This window comes from Puma concolor, chromosome C2, assembly GCF_028749965.1.
Source record: "Puma concolor isolate L17-30 chromosome C2, mPumCon1.1.hap2, whole genome shotgun sequence".
NCBI lineage: Eukaryota > Metazoa > Chordata > Mammalia > Carnivora > Felidae > Puma > Puma concolor.
Window position 1 is genome coordinate 61,137,721 of NC_141675.1, and position 15,330 is coordinate 61,153,050.

Sequence of the window (15,330 nt, forward strand, 5' to 3'; positions counted from 1 at the left end):
GTGCTTACTCACAGACTAAATGTGGCTGAGGAAAGAGTCTCTGAGCTTCCGGATCTATCAGTAGAAACCTTGAAAACTGAAAAGGCAGAGGACAAAGACTGAAAACAAAAACAAAATACAGTATTCAAGAACTGTGGGGCAACTACCCAAGGTATAATATTCACACAATGTGAATACAAGTAGGAGAAGAAAAAAAAAAGGAACAAAAGAAATACCTGAAACAGTAATGACTGAAAATTTTGGCAAATTAATGACAGGTACCAAGTCACAGATTCAGGAAGTTCATGTGACACAAAGCAGAATAAATGCTACAAAAATAAAAATAAATAAATAAATAAATAAATAAATAGCAACACCTAGGCCTAGTGAAGTCAAAGGTAACATCTTAAGAGAAGCCAGCTAAGAAAGACAACTTATCTTCAAAGGAACAATAAAGATAAGAATTACAATTGACTTCTCCTTAGAAAACACAATCCAGAAGGGAGTCAAGTGAAATATTTAAAGTGTGGAGAGAATAAACCTCCCAACCTAGAATTCTGTATCTCGTGAAAATAACCTTGAAAATAAAGGAGAAGTAGACTTTCTCAAACAAACAAAAACTAAAGGAATTTGTTGCCAGTAGGCCTACCTTCAAACTATGTTAAAAGAAGATCTTTAAAGATAAAGAAAATAAAGTCAGAAAACTGGATCTACACCAAAAGGGAAAAACATTAAAGAAAGAATAAGTAAAGGTAGAATAAAAACTTTTATTTTTCTTGTTCTTAATTGATCTTAATTTGATCTAACAATCAAAACAATAATACCAACAATGCACTAAATTATGTATGCTTCTGTATACATACATGATTATATAGAGATATATGCTAATATAAAGGGAAATGAATGACAACAGTGATACAGGGGGAAAGAGGGAGGAATTAGATTATTTTGTTATTATAAGGCATGAAAACTACTTGTAAAGTAATATAGGATTATGTGAATGTGGACTTGGATCTGTTATAAACGTACATTGAAAACTCTAGAGCAACCATTTTTCAAAAGCTAAAAGCAAAATGTAACTGATATGCTAAAAAAAGAGAGGAAATAGAATCAATTAAAACCATAGAAAAGGAACAGAAGATTAAGACAGGAACAAAGAACGAGGGCAACCAATAGAAAACAGTGACAAAGTGAAAGCTATTTATCCAACTATATCAATAATCACTTTGAATCTAAATGCACTAAATGAACAAATCAAGCCAGATTGTCAGAGTGGATAACAAAATCAAGACCCAACTATATGTCGTATAAAAGAAACTCAATTTAAATATAAAAATACATTCAGATGGAAAGTAAAATGGACAAAGAATGATATGCCATGCTACCACAAATGAAAAGGACGTGGGAGTAGCTATAGTAATTTCAGACAAAGCAGACTTTAGAGCAAGAAGGTTATTAGGGATGAAGACGGGAATAATAATAAAGGGTCAAGTCTCCAGGAACACATAACATTCCTTAATGGGTGTGACTCTAACAAACTGCATCAAACCACAGGAGGCGAAACTGATAGAACTGTAAGGAGAAATACATTAATCCACTTTTATAGTTGACGATTTCAACACTCCTCTTTCAGAAAGGGACAAAACCAGCAGGCAGAAAATCAGTAATGATATAGTTGAACGCAACAATATCATCAATCAAGTGGATACAAATATAAAATAAACTACCTCATACAACAATGACAAAATACATATTCTTCTCAAGCTTGTATGGAACTTTCACCAAAATAATATGCCCCATATTTTGGGACATAAAACACACCTTAAACAAATTTAAAAGAATAAAAATCATACAATGTCTGGTCTTCGGCCACAGTGAAATTAAACTAGAAATCAACAACAGAAAGGTAACTAGAAAAATCCCTTAATACTTGGAGATTAAATGGCACATTTCTAAATAACACATAGGTCAAAGAAACTCTCAAGAGAATTTTTAAAATATTAACTAAATTAAAACACAAATAAAAATTTTAGGATGCAGAGAAAGCAATGCTTAGAGGAAAATTTATGCATATATTAGAAAAGTTAATGCAATTAAAAGCAGAAGAAAAGAAAAATTAAAATTAGAGCAGAAATCAATGAAACTGAAAACCAAAAAATAATAAAGTCAGTGAAACCAAAACCTTTATTGAAAAGATCAGTAAAACTTTAGCTAGTCTAAGTAAGAAAAAAAAAGAAGAGAGAAGACATAAATCACTAATACCAGAAATGAAAGAGGGGACATCACTAAAGATCCCATAGACATTAAAAGGATAATAGAGGAATACATACTATAAAAACTCTATGCCTACAAATTTGACAACCTAGACAAAATGGGCCAACTTATTTAAATACACAATCTTCCCAAATTCTCACAAGAAATAGACATATTAGAAAAAAATAGACATAAGAGAAGTCCAAATAGGCTTATATCAGTGAAAAAAATTAAATCAATAGTTAATAATGTGCCTTTTTAAAAAAATTATTTAAATTCGAGTTAGTCAACACTCAGTGCAATATTGGTGTCAGTAGAATTCAGTGATTCATCACTTACAAACAACACTCAGTGCTCATCATCATATGTGCCCTCAATAATGCCCATCCCCCATCTAGCCCATCCCCCACCTACCTCCCTTCATCAATCCTCAGTTTGTTCTCTATCGTTAAGAGTCTCTTATGATTTGTTTCCCTCTCTCTTTTTCCCTCTTCCCAAATGTTCATCTATTTTGTTAAATTCCACGACTGAAATCGCATGGTATTTATTCGTTTCTCTCTGATTTCGTTAGTGTAATACACTCTAGTTCCATCCATGTCATTGCAAATGGCAAGATTTCATTATTTTTGATGGCCAAGTAATATGCCATTGTATACATGTACCAAATCTTCTTTATTCACTTATCAGTCGATGGACAATTGGAATCTTTCTATAGTTTGGCTATTGTTGCCAAGGTTGCTGTGAACATTGGGGTGCATGTACCTCTATGAATCTGTATAATTAATAATATTCTAAATCAGGAGCACCTGGGTGGCTCAGTTGGTTAAGCGTGACTCTTAACCACGCCTGACTCATAACCATGTCATGATCTCATGGTTCATGAAGTTCTAGCCCTGCATCAGGCTCCGCTCTGTTAGCGCAGAGCCTGCTTGGGATTCTCTCTCTGCCCCTCCCTGCCTCTCTCTCTCAAAATAAATAAATAAACTTAAAAAAAGTTAAAAACACATAATGTTCCAAAACAGAAAGCACAGGCTGAATGGGTTCATTGATGAATTCTATGAAAATTTAAGGAAGGAATGATACCAATTTACTATAGTCTTGTTCAGAGGATAGAAGCAGAGGGAATACTTCCTGACTCATTCTATGAGGCCAGCATCACCCTAACCAAACAAAATACCAAAACCAAAGACATTGCAGAAAAGAAAACCACAGACCAATATGTCTTATAAACATAGATGCACCAATACGTAACAAAATAATAGCAAATCAAATCCAACAATGCATAAAAAAGGTCACATAGCGTAACCAAGTGATACTTATCCCAGCTATGCAAGGCTGCTTCAACATTTAAAAATCAATTAATGCAAACCATCACATTGATAGGAAGAAACATCATGTGATCATATTAATAGATGCAGAAAAAGCATCTGACAAAATCCAATACCTATTCATGATAAAAATTATCAGTATACTTGGGGTACTCGGGTGTCTCAGGTGGTTAAGTGACTGACTCTTGATTGTGGCTCAGATCGAGGTCTCGCAGTTGTCAGGCTCTGTGATGGGGGAGCCTGCTTAGGATTCTCTCTCACCCTCTCCCTCTGCCCCTCCCCTGCTCCCCCTCGTTCTCTCTGTCTCTATCAAAAAAAAAAAATATCTATATATAGATATATAGATATATACATATATGTATATATATATACATATATATATATATATATATATATATATATATATATATATATCTGTAAACTACTAGTAGAGGGAAACTTCCTCCACTTGATAGAGTACTTGCAAAAAACATAGAGCTAATATCATACTTAATGGTGAGAAACACGAAGCTTCCATACTAAGGTACAAGGCAAGCATATCCCCTCTTATCACTCCTTTTCAGCATCATCTAGAAACTTTACCTAACTCACTAAGACAAGTAAAGGAAATAAAAGGTATAAAGATTAGAAAAGAAGGAATAAATTGCCTTGGTTAACAGATGACATGATCCTCTATGCAGAAAATACGAAAGCATAAATAAAAAACTCCTAGAACCAAAGTGATTACAGCAAGATAGCAGGATACAAGGTTAATATATAAAAGTCAATCATTTTCCTATAAAGCAGCAATGAAAAGTAGAATTTGAAAATAAAACTGCAATGCCATTTACATTCGCAGTTACTGAAATTAAATACTTAGGTATAATTTAAAAAATGAACAAGATCTATATGACATAAACTACAGACCTCTGATAAATGAAATCAAAGAACTAACTAAATGGAGATATTCCATACTTTATGGATAGGAAAACTCAATATTGTGAAGGTCTCAGTTCTCCCCAACTTAACCAATATATTCCATGCAATGCAAATAAAAATCCCAGCAAGTCATTTGGTGGATATTGACAAACCGATTCTAAACTTTGCATAAAGAGACCAAAGACCCAAATGAGCTAACACAGTATTATAGGAAAAGAACAAAATTGGAAGACTGACACTGCCAACTTCATGATTTACCATGAAGCTTCAATAATCAACACAGTATAATACTGGCATAAAAATGGACAACTAGATCAATGGAACAGAAAAAAGAGCCCCAAAATAGATGCACATAAATGCGGTCAACTGATCTTTGCCAAAGAAACCAAGGCAGTATAACGGAGACAGGATAGTCTTTCCAACAAATGGTGCAGGAATAACTGGACATCCATATGTAAGAAGATGAATCTAGACGCAGACCTCACGCCCTTCACAAAAACCAACACAATGGATCACAGACCTAAAAACATAAAACACAAAACTGTAAAACGCCGAGAAGACACATTGGAGAAAATTTAAATGACCTTGGGTTTGGCAATGACTTCTTAGATAAAACGTTGAAGGTATGGTCCATGAAAGACAAAAACGGATAAGCTGGACTTCATTAAATTTAAAAATTTCTGCTCTGCAAAAGACACTGTCAAGAGAATGAATAGGTAAGGCACAGATTTGGAGAAATTATTTTCAAAAGACATTTATGTTGAAGTACTGTTATCCAGAATATACAAAAACTCTTAGAATTCAACAAGAAAACAATCCAATTAAAAAAATGGGCCAAAGATCTTAACAGACACCTAACCAAACAATATAAACAAATGGCAAATAAGCATATGAAAAGATGTTCCACATTATATGGCATTGGGGAAATACAAGGTAAAATAATAATGTGATACTATACATCTATTGTACACACTATGCGTTCCAATAGAATGGCTTAAGTCTGGAACACTGACAACATCAAATGCTGATGAGGCTGTAAAGCAGTAAGATCATTCATTCTTATTGCCTGTGTGAAAGCAAACTGGTACAGCCATGTTGGGAGGCACAAAACTAAGCATATTCTTACCATACTAGCTCCCAAACATGTTTCTTGATATTTACCCAAAGGAGTTGAAAACTCATGACCACACAAAAGCCTATGCATGGAAGTTTACAGAAGCTTTATTCATAATAGCCAATACAGGGACACAGCCAAGATGTCCTTCAGTAAGAGGCGCCAGGGTGGCTCAGTCGGTTAAGCATCCAACTTGGGCTCAGGTCATGATCTCATGGTTCGTGAGTTTGAGCCCTGCGTTGGGCTCTGTGCTGACAACTCAGAGCCTGGAACCTATTTCAGATTCTGTCTCTGTCTCTCTCTGCCCCTCCCCCACTTGCATTCTGTCTCTCCTCTCTCTCTCTCTCAAAAATAAACATTAAAAAAAATTAAAAAAGGGGCGCCTGGGTGGCTCAGTCGGTTAAGCGTCAGACTTCGGCTCAGGTCACGATCTCACTGTCCGTGAGTTCGAGCCCCGCGTCAGGCTCTGTGCTGACTGCTCAGAGCCTGAAGCCTATTTTCAGATTCTGTGTCTCCCTCTCTCTCTGCCCCTCCCCCATTCATGCTCTGTCTCTCTCTGTCTCAAAAATAAATAAACGTTAAAAAAAAATTAAAAAAAAAAGATGTCCTTCAGTAAGTGAATGGATAAATAAACGGTGGAACATCTATACAATGGAACACCATTCAACATTTAAAAAAAAAAAAGATCGCTCAAGCCATTAAAATACATAGAGAAAACATAAATGCATATTACTGATAGAAGCCAAACTGAAAAGGCTGTATGCTATAATGGTGGATACATGAGATTATACATTTGTGTAAACTCTCAGAATGTACTACACCAAGATTGGCCCTAATGTAAACTGTGGTTACACTTGGTGATAATGATGTGTCAGTATAGGTTCATCATTTGCAATAAATGTACCACTCTAGTGGTGGGTGTGGATAGTGGGGCAGGGTATGAGTGTGGGAAGACAGGGGGCCTACGGGGATATCTTTGTACTTTCTACTCAATTTTGCTGTGAACCTAAAAGTGTTGTTCAAAAAAACAAATTCTTTTTTAAAAAAGGCTGAGACTGTGATGTTGAGAGAGGCTGAGGAAAGGGTGGCTTTTATGGAGAATATTTGACGATATCCATCAAGGTCACTGACATAAATACTCTCTGACTCCATAATTTCAGCTCTAGGAATTTATTCCACAGATATTTCCTCACTAGTGCTAAAATCTGTGTGTTCAAGGTTGAAAACTACTACGTTATTTGTAATATAAAAATACTGAAATCAAAAAATGTCCGTAAAAGCTGACGAAAAAACTTTGTTACAACCATGTAATGGAATACTGTGCAACTGTAACAAAGTAAGAGGCTACTCTAGGTAATGAGATAAGATGATCTTTAGGCTGTATTGTTAGGTGAAAAATCAATGTACAGAACAGTGTTTCTGTGCATACAATATGCTATCGTTTGTGTAAACAGCATTTAAAATAACATAAATTCTTAAATATTAAGAATTAAATCTATCCATATTTAAAAGTGAGTATATACGTTTCCTTGTGTATGAATAGAATAGCGGTTAAAGGTAGTTCCTGAAAGTCAAAACTGGTTGCCTCGAGGGAAGGAAACGGAGTGGGTAGAGATGGAGAAGAGGAAATTTTCACTGAAATATTCACTCAACATCCTTTTGAGTTTTGTAACATTTAAATGTGTTATTCTTTCCAGGTTAATGACATTTAAATATGCATATGTGCATATGTGTATATATATGATTTGGTGTAACCTTAAGACGAGGGTACTCCTCATGTCTCCAACAGGTGACCAGAGCCCATGGCCTCAGGATTGACATGTAACCAAGTACAGCCTCAAGCTGACCACTTAAGAAGAGCCGTGTCAATAAAAGGAAGGTCACTTGGAGTCCAGCAAATAAGGCAGGCAAGGAGAAAGTTTTCATCAGTGTTCATCCAGCTATGTTCAAAAGAGAAACTCCTTGGCTTTGACCTGAATACAAGCACTAAAGAGGTATAATGTCTTGTAAGGCAGAGATAAATTTCCCTCAAGCTTGTCCACTTCCCTTTGCTCAGATTTACAATTACCAAGGGAACTACCAATTGAATTGGTTAGATTCTCAAATATCTCAATTCCCAAAAAATGGTGTGCAGAAGAGAGGACAAGATGTACACTGTCACTAAAAAATTATAGTCCAGCCCCATTTAAAAAAAAGAAAAAACTTTTAATGCTTATTCATTTTTGAGACACAGAGAGAGACAGAACACGAGTGGAGGAGGGGCAGACAGACAGGGAGACAAAGAATCAGAAGCAGACTCCAGGCTCTGAGCTGTCAGCACAGAGTCTGATGTGGGGCTCAAACCCACGAACCGCGAGATCATGACCTGAGCTGAAGTCGGATGCTTAACCGACCTAGCCACCCAGGCTCCAGCCCCATTTTTAATGAATGATTTGGCATTATGCCTTGCTGTGATAGTACAAGAGGTGGTCCTCGATAAAGAGCACCACTCTGGCTAATATGAAGAGGGTCTAGTCTTCAAATTTTCCAAGTCAACATCCCATGCTGAGACGTGGGAACCCCACCAATGATCTCAAGGGTCCTGCTGGAGGCAGCCAGGCAGCCGCGGACATGTCTCTTTACATAACCATGCATGTGATTAATATGCTTACTCTTGGAGACTGGGTAAAATGGTAAGATTCTGGGAGGCAATTTGTGTATCAAATTATCTAATATGCATATATTTTAACCTAGATTTCATTCCTAAGATTTTACCCTAGAGAAATAAAGTCATGAGTGTGAATATATTTATGCACAAAAAAGTTCATAATAGCAAAATTCTCATCAAGGCAAATGGATCAGTAAATTATGATACACACACAGGGATACTGTGCTGCTTTTTAAAAATGATTTAGTAGATCTACATACACTTAGGTACAAGGAAATATATTCCAATATATTATAGAATAAAAAAGAAGCTTACGGAACCATATTTATATAAAATATTCTATGCACACAGAGATATTTAGAACATATTGATGGTATTTCAGCAATACTTAGTTCCTTATTTGAGCTTACTGCATTGTTTTAATTTCTTATAATAAACATGTAGTGCTTTACAAAGCAAAGTTATTTAAATAATAAAAAATAGTTAATATCGTTCTCTGCCTAAATGCAATGATGCCTAAATATCTAGTCTGACTATAAATATGTCCTAGATGCAAGACAAACTGAAACATCACCATATTTTACAAAAACAACATAAACCCCCATCATTAGGATGAGAGCCAGAGTGATCACTCAGAAATTTTATCTATTCCAGTTTATAGGAGTCCTACAAATACATTTTTTTTTAAGTTTCCTAACCTCATGAGTTTTTAATAAAAGCCCCATTTAAGAACTCGGTGCAAAGACAGTTCATTAGAACTGCCTCGGGGATATTGAGTTCCTTTGATTCTTTCAAAATTCAGCATTCCAGGGACTCCTTCATCCTGTCCCAACTTGTTCTGCTGTGAGCTGTGAGGGCAATCTTTGCCGGGTGAGGTAAAGCATGTGGTTTCTTTTAAAAGATTTTGCAGGGTATAACATCACTTTCTTAGATTAGGGTACAACGATACCAAAAGGCAGGTGGATAAAGAAAAGTCGCAGAGCTGCGCCCAGTTGCTTTAATACAGGGATTATTTCAGGTCTCTGCCGAAGTCCAAAGAGAATGAAATACTAATAAAGCTTCGGCAACGCATTAAAATGACAACAGAAAGGGAGGTTTTCATTGAACTCAAAGAGAAAGTCTACCAAAACAAAACAAAACAAAAAACAAAAAACCCCACCAAACCAGATAACCAAAGAACAAGTTCCTGTGGACTGAAAAAGCCTGGATTCCTTTTGAACCTGGAATGAGAAAGGGTGATATCTGACCAAATCTAGCAATTGAGATGTATTTGATGCTCGGGAGAGTCTAAGGAGTTGTAGGGAGATACAGAAGTGGAATGGAAGGATCTTTCCCCTTACATCAAAATCAAAGGAGGAGAGAAAAATTGGAGTTTAGTTAAGCGTTTGACTGGAAACAACTAGAAATGTGAGCAACACTCAGAGAGGGGAGAGGTAAGTGTGGGGTGTCCCTGCAGATTCCGGGAGCCGAGAGGCCCAAGAGGAGCTCTGGGGATGAACGTTTATGAGCAGGAAGTGAGGAGAGAAGGGGCAGGATCAACAACTACCTCTCCTAAAGTGGTGTTCCTGGATAAACCCAATTCAGGATCCCCTCCTCCATTCTAATCCTCCTAACATCTTGCTTTCACATGCACATGGTTAAAACAAAGATTAAGGAATAGCAAGAAGTTTAAGAATAGTAGTGTCATAAATCACCAGCATTTAGCCTGAGAGGTATAGGGGGCTGGGGGAGCCTTGATAAAGCTGGCTGTTTCTAAGAGGCAGGCTATAGCAAAGCAATGCTGCAGAGATATGTGCTGTTGCCAATTGCCCATCTATGCTCCCCACCTCCATCGCCCAACACCCTCGCCACAAGACATACATTTTTAAGAGTCAATCAACTGAAGCTTAGACATGTTAAGCTATCTGCTGGACCCTGAACTCTGATCTAACTCAGCAGATCTAAAAACTTTAGATCTTGGGGGCACCTGGATGGCTCAGCTGGTTAAGTGTCCAATGCTTGATTTCGGTTCACGTCATGATCTTACAGTTCATGGGTCCGAGCGCCTTGTCTAACTCTTCCCTGACATTGTGGAGCCTGCTTGGGATTCTCTCTCTCCTCTCTCTCTCTCTCTCTCTCTCTGCCCCTCCCATGCATGCGCTCTCTCTCTCTCTCTCTCTCTCTCATTCAAAGGGATCTTGGGATCCCTTAAGGCTCTTAAAAATTACTGAAGAATCCAAACAGGTTTAGTTTATGTGGGAGACAGAGACAAAGATAAATATACTATGTATTTACCATATTAGAAATTTAAACTGAGAAACTGAAAACACAAGAATACAAAAGCTTATATTCTTTTAGCCATTAGAGCAATGATGTCATCACCCCTCACGCAGCCTCTAGAAAACCCCAGTATACACTCAGGAGACAATAATGAAAAACGCGAATGACTACTACTATGATGAAAAGAGTTTTGTTTTTTTTTTTTAATTTTTTTTTCAACGTTTTTATTTTATTTTTGGGACAGAGAGAGACAGAGCATGAACGGGGGAGGGGCAGAGAGAGAGGGAGACACAGAATCAGAAACAGGCTCCAGGCTCTGAGCCATCAGCCCAGAGCCTGATGCAGGGCTCGAACTCACGGACGGCGAGATCGTGACCTGGCTGAAGGCGGATGCTTAACCGACTGCGCCACCCAGGCGCCCCTATGATGAAAAGAGTTTTGATCTTGCAGATTCTCTGAAAGAATCTGAGCTCCCTCAGGGGTCTGAGGTCACACTGTGAAACTGCTGGTTTTTTCTTTTTAATTTTTTAGTTTTTATTTTAGTGGAGGGAGGGAGGGGCAGAGAGAGGGGGAGAGAAAGAATCCCAAGCAGGCTCCATACTCAGCATGGAGCTCGACGCAGAGCCCGATGCAGGGCTCAATTCCCTCATCCTGGGATCATGACCTGAGCTGAAACCAAGAGCTGAACATGTGACCAACTGAGCCCCCAGGCACCCCGAAAATTGCTGTTTTAAACTCAAGTCCATGCTTTATTTTTCCAAGACCAGGCTGTGGTACATTCAGTGAATGACGTTCACATCTGGCCGTAAACACCCTTTACTGCCTCAACTCCCACAACATTTGCTAAGTACCTCCAAACACCAGAATAAATCCTCTCCCTGTTGAAGAAAAAAAAAAAAAAAATGTCCTGTGAGTACGGGAGGCTCTCTGAAAGCTCATGCTGTGTCTTCTGTCTGGAACTGCTTCCTTCCCCTTTTACAGAGTCCCACTCTAAGACTTCAGGGCTCTATTCTGTCACCCAGCCCAGCCCCAGGCAGAACTGACCACCCGCCGTGGACACAGCACTTTGCTCTCATCTGTACTGCGTTTTACTGTATTCCACCTTGAAGGTGTGAATTAGTAATGTGTCTGCCTTCCCTTCTTCCATCCCTCAATCCTGAATTGAGCCCCTGCTTAGCAGTGAACACCAAGATGGTCTGGACCTGAATCTCCCCGAGCTACTGGAAGGAAGAGACGGGAGTGTAGGAATCTGACTCCTCATTCCTGGCACCTGGACTTGTTCAAAACTGTTTTATTTGCTTGGTCTAATTACTCTGAAATGATACATTCTCACTGGGGGATGGGACTGTGGGTGACTTTGTTTTCTTTGCTCTTAACTGCAATACATGTTTATAATTATAAATGTAATGCCACATTAAAGTGTTTCTCTGTAGCCTAGCCGCTATAGTTCCGAAACACGTATGCTAGGGACGGTTCTATGGGCTTTATATACATATTAATGCTTTTAATTATTTATACTGCTAACAGCAAAAATAAGTAGAGGTGTGAACACCCAACTCAACCGTACAGTGATTCTTCCCGCTTCGTACCCCACATGTGCGTGTTCTATTGTTCCCTGCAATTCGCCTGTATTTCCGCTATCTTGGCTTTATCTTCACATCCCAAATGGGAGATGCCTCATCTTCGTGTCCCGTTTCCTGAATTCCGCCTGGGAGATTGCTCCTCTAATGGCGAGACAACATAAGATCTTCACATCCACGTACAGACCTGGCTTTTTAATTTTGCAGATCCCAATTAGCAAAATGTTCTCCTGGAAATAAATAACATCTCTCAGCGGCCACCAGGGAGCCGAATTAACTGGCTGCCTTCATAAACTTCAGTAAAACATTTACGGGAGAATGTTCCCCGCAGATGGAATTCGAAACGGATTGTTTTGTAAAGGATTTTTATCTCCTACAATAACCAGAAAACAGAGTGTTTAAAGTACTGACACGGCACACTACTCATTACCAACAAAGGGCTTTCCACCCCTTTGCACAAAAACCGAACCATTCATTTCAGCAGGAGCGCAGAAGCTTCTGCGGAGGGGAAGGGAGGACGGGTTGGAGTTACTGTTTAATTGGCCGCAAGCTGGATACCAGCTCTCTGCTCCGCTCCTGCTGTGCAGCTACCATCAGGCCTGAGGTGATCACGGCAGCAGGCTAAACTTCCCCGGTGCCTCTCCCTCCACGACGCCGCACGCTGGTCCTCTCGGAAGGCCTGGGGTCCGCGCGGCATCTTTGCTCCAGAGGAGCAAGGGCGTCCTCATTGACATGCAGGTGGCGATCCCGTAAGCAAAGGCTGCAAAGTGTCATTAAAGTAGCGGGGAGACAGACGCCGCTGGCGCTGCATACCAAGTGGCGCCACATTTAACTGAATCATTTTATTAGGAATACATTCCGGGCTGCCACTGTGAGCCGCTGGTGTAAAATATGCCTGGCAAAATGGATCTCTGCTAATTACATTTCATGCATATTTCAGAACTTTCCGCGGAGATCCAGGAGGATGGTGCTCATAAAAGAGAACTTTACAGCCAGGTTCACTGGCATTTGGCACCAAGACCCAAACTAGCGAGCGACGAACAGAAGCTCAATTATATTACACGTTGTGTTTGTTTTAGTCGGACTATCCTAATTCCTTACAACTCTATCTGTGCTGCTGTGGTCACGGGCTGGACAGGAAATCACCCTTCAATTCCACCTGAACACACATTATTGCAGAAAAGCACATGGCTGTTAAATCATTTCTTCCCCACATTTTGGTTTTTTTTTTTTTTTTTCCTATTTGTCCTCAGTTGCCTTACACTGAATTAAGGAAATGAGCCTCTGGACATGGGGACGTGTCAGAAGAGTGACAGAGGAGCATCATTACCTGCTTCAAGACTGAACTGTAAAGAACACAAGTGACTGCTTTCTTGTGACTCTTCACCCTCTTGCCAGCCTCGCTTTTCATTGCCAACAGTCCGAGCTGGTTATTAAACGAGATGAAAAGTCGTCCATGTGCTTCATCAAAGTGGAAGAGACATCTGAAGTCCTGACTTTTGGAGAAAGAACAAGCTATCCTCTGGATGGGCAGCTGGTGCTGAATATCCCAGAGTCTCAAAACCTGGTTAAAAAGTGACAAAGTCATATGAACATGTCAAGAATAATTGTAGCCTTTTAGCCCAAATCTTTTCTAGTTCACTCTCAACCCAGAGCAGATAGTTGTTTCCTCCACAGTGTTACAGTTATTTATACTGTAACATATGGCACATATGACATGAGAGAGAGAGAGTGAGAGAGAGCACACTCAAGTGGGGGGAGGGGCTGGGGGGGGAGGAAGAGAGGAAGACAGAGAGAGAGAGACAGAGAGAGAATCTTAAGCAGACTCCACGCCCAGAGCAAAGCCCAATGTGGGGCTCAGTCTCACAACCGTGTGGTCATGACCTGAGCCAAAATCAAGAGTTAGATACTTAACCGACTGAGCCACCCAAGCACCCCAAATGTCTCCTCACTTGTAATCTTCTGCATGGAAGAATTGTGTTTTGTCTCAATCCCCAGAAGGATGTTGTATTTAGCAAGTGCTTGTAGTAGGCAAAAATAATAGTCCCCCCAAATGCCCATGTCCTAATCCCTGGAGTGTGTGAATATGTTGTTTTGCATGACAAAAGGGATTTTCCAGGTGTAATAAATTAAGGACTTTGAGATGGAGAGATTACCCTGGATGCTATGGGTGAGTCCAGTGTAATCATAAGGGAGAGCAGAGTGATGGGGTATGAGAAGGACTCCATCCAGTATTGCTGGTTTTGAAGATGGAGGAAGGGGGCCATGAGCCAAAGAAGCCGGAAAAGGCAAGGAAACTAATTCCCCCCAGAGCTTCCAAAAAGGAAGAGTCCTGCCAACACCTTGATTTTAGCCCAGTGAGACCTATGCTGGGATTCTAACCTACAGAACACAAATGCATCTGTGTTGTTTTAAGCCACTGAGTTTGTGGTTATTTGTTACAATAGCAAATGAAAAGTAATACAGAGTCTCTCTCTCTCTCTCCTATATGCAATATTATATATAACACTTTTTATATAGTTGTTACACATTGTATGTACATATTAACCTCTCTTATAGCTATAGAGTATAGCATATGACCTACATAGTATATACATACATATATATTGTGTATGCGTGTGAAATAAAAGACTCGGTATTAAGTGAACTCAAGTTCACATAAACCACAGACATCAGATTCTTATTCAAACACAGACAAACAAGGCACAAAAATGACATGCAGACAGAATGAGACAAACACGGGAGAAAACAGGAAGAGCAGCTTTGCAGGTATACACGCTGCTGTTCTCACTCATGGAACAGCATTAACGCAGGCCAGTGAGGGAGAGTCACAGTGAAGACGGTGAAAAGTCCCTCCAAAAGATGCGAGCAGGCCAGCATCTAACAGCGAGAGTTAGACTTTTTGAGTTCTCATCTTGGTTCTGCCTCTTATTCTACGGTGACCTCTAACAAGTTTATTTGTCTGTCTGAGGTTTTGATGTAGTACCTAACTCATCCAATGCTCTGAAGATTGAACCAGAGCCCGTGTCAAGCATTTAGTATGATAACCAGCATGTAAAAAGTGTTCAATAAATGCTTTTATTATTAAGTGTATTTTATTATTTTTTTCATCGTGTAAATATTAGAACCTGAGAGCAGAAAGGGTTCTTTCAAATAAACTAGTCTGTGTTATCCGATGTAAGATTTCTAAATTATTGATAAAAAACGGTCTCTGTTTAAATGAGTGTTTACAGGCAACCCTGTAGTTCTTAA

General features: G+C 39.1%; 1 protein-coding gene across 2 annotated transcripts in view; it reads right to left on the reverse strand.

The window, feature by feature from the left end:
• The window catches only part of WDR49 (WD repeat domain 49), a 153,736-nt gene that overhangs the window by 67,852 nt on the left and 70,554 nt on the right, over positions 1-15,330 (reverse strand). For both annotated transcript variants that reach the window (XM_025913596.2, XM_086674666.1), the window contains exon 7: positions 13,409-13,642. In XM_025913596.2, coding sequence (XP_025769381.2) covers positions 13,409-13,642 — 234 coding nt within the window. The remainder of the gene's footprint in view (positions 1-13,408; positions 13,643-15,330) is intronic.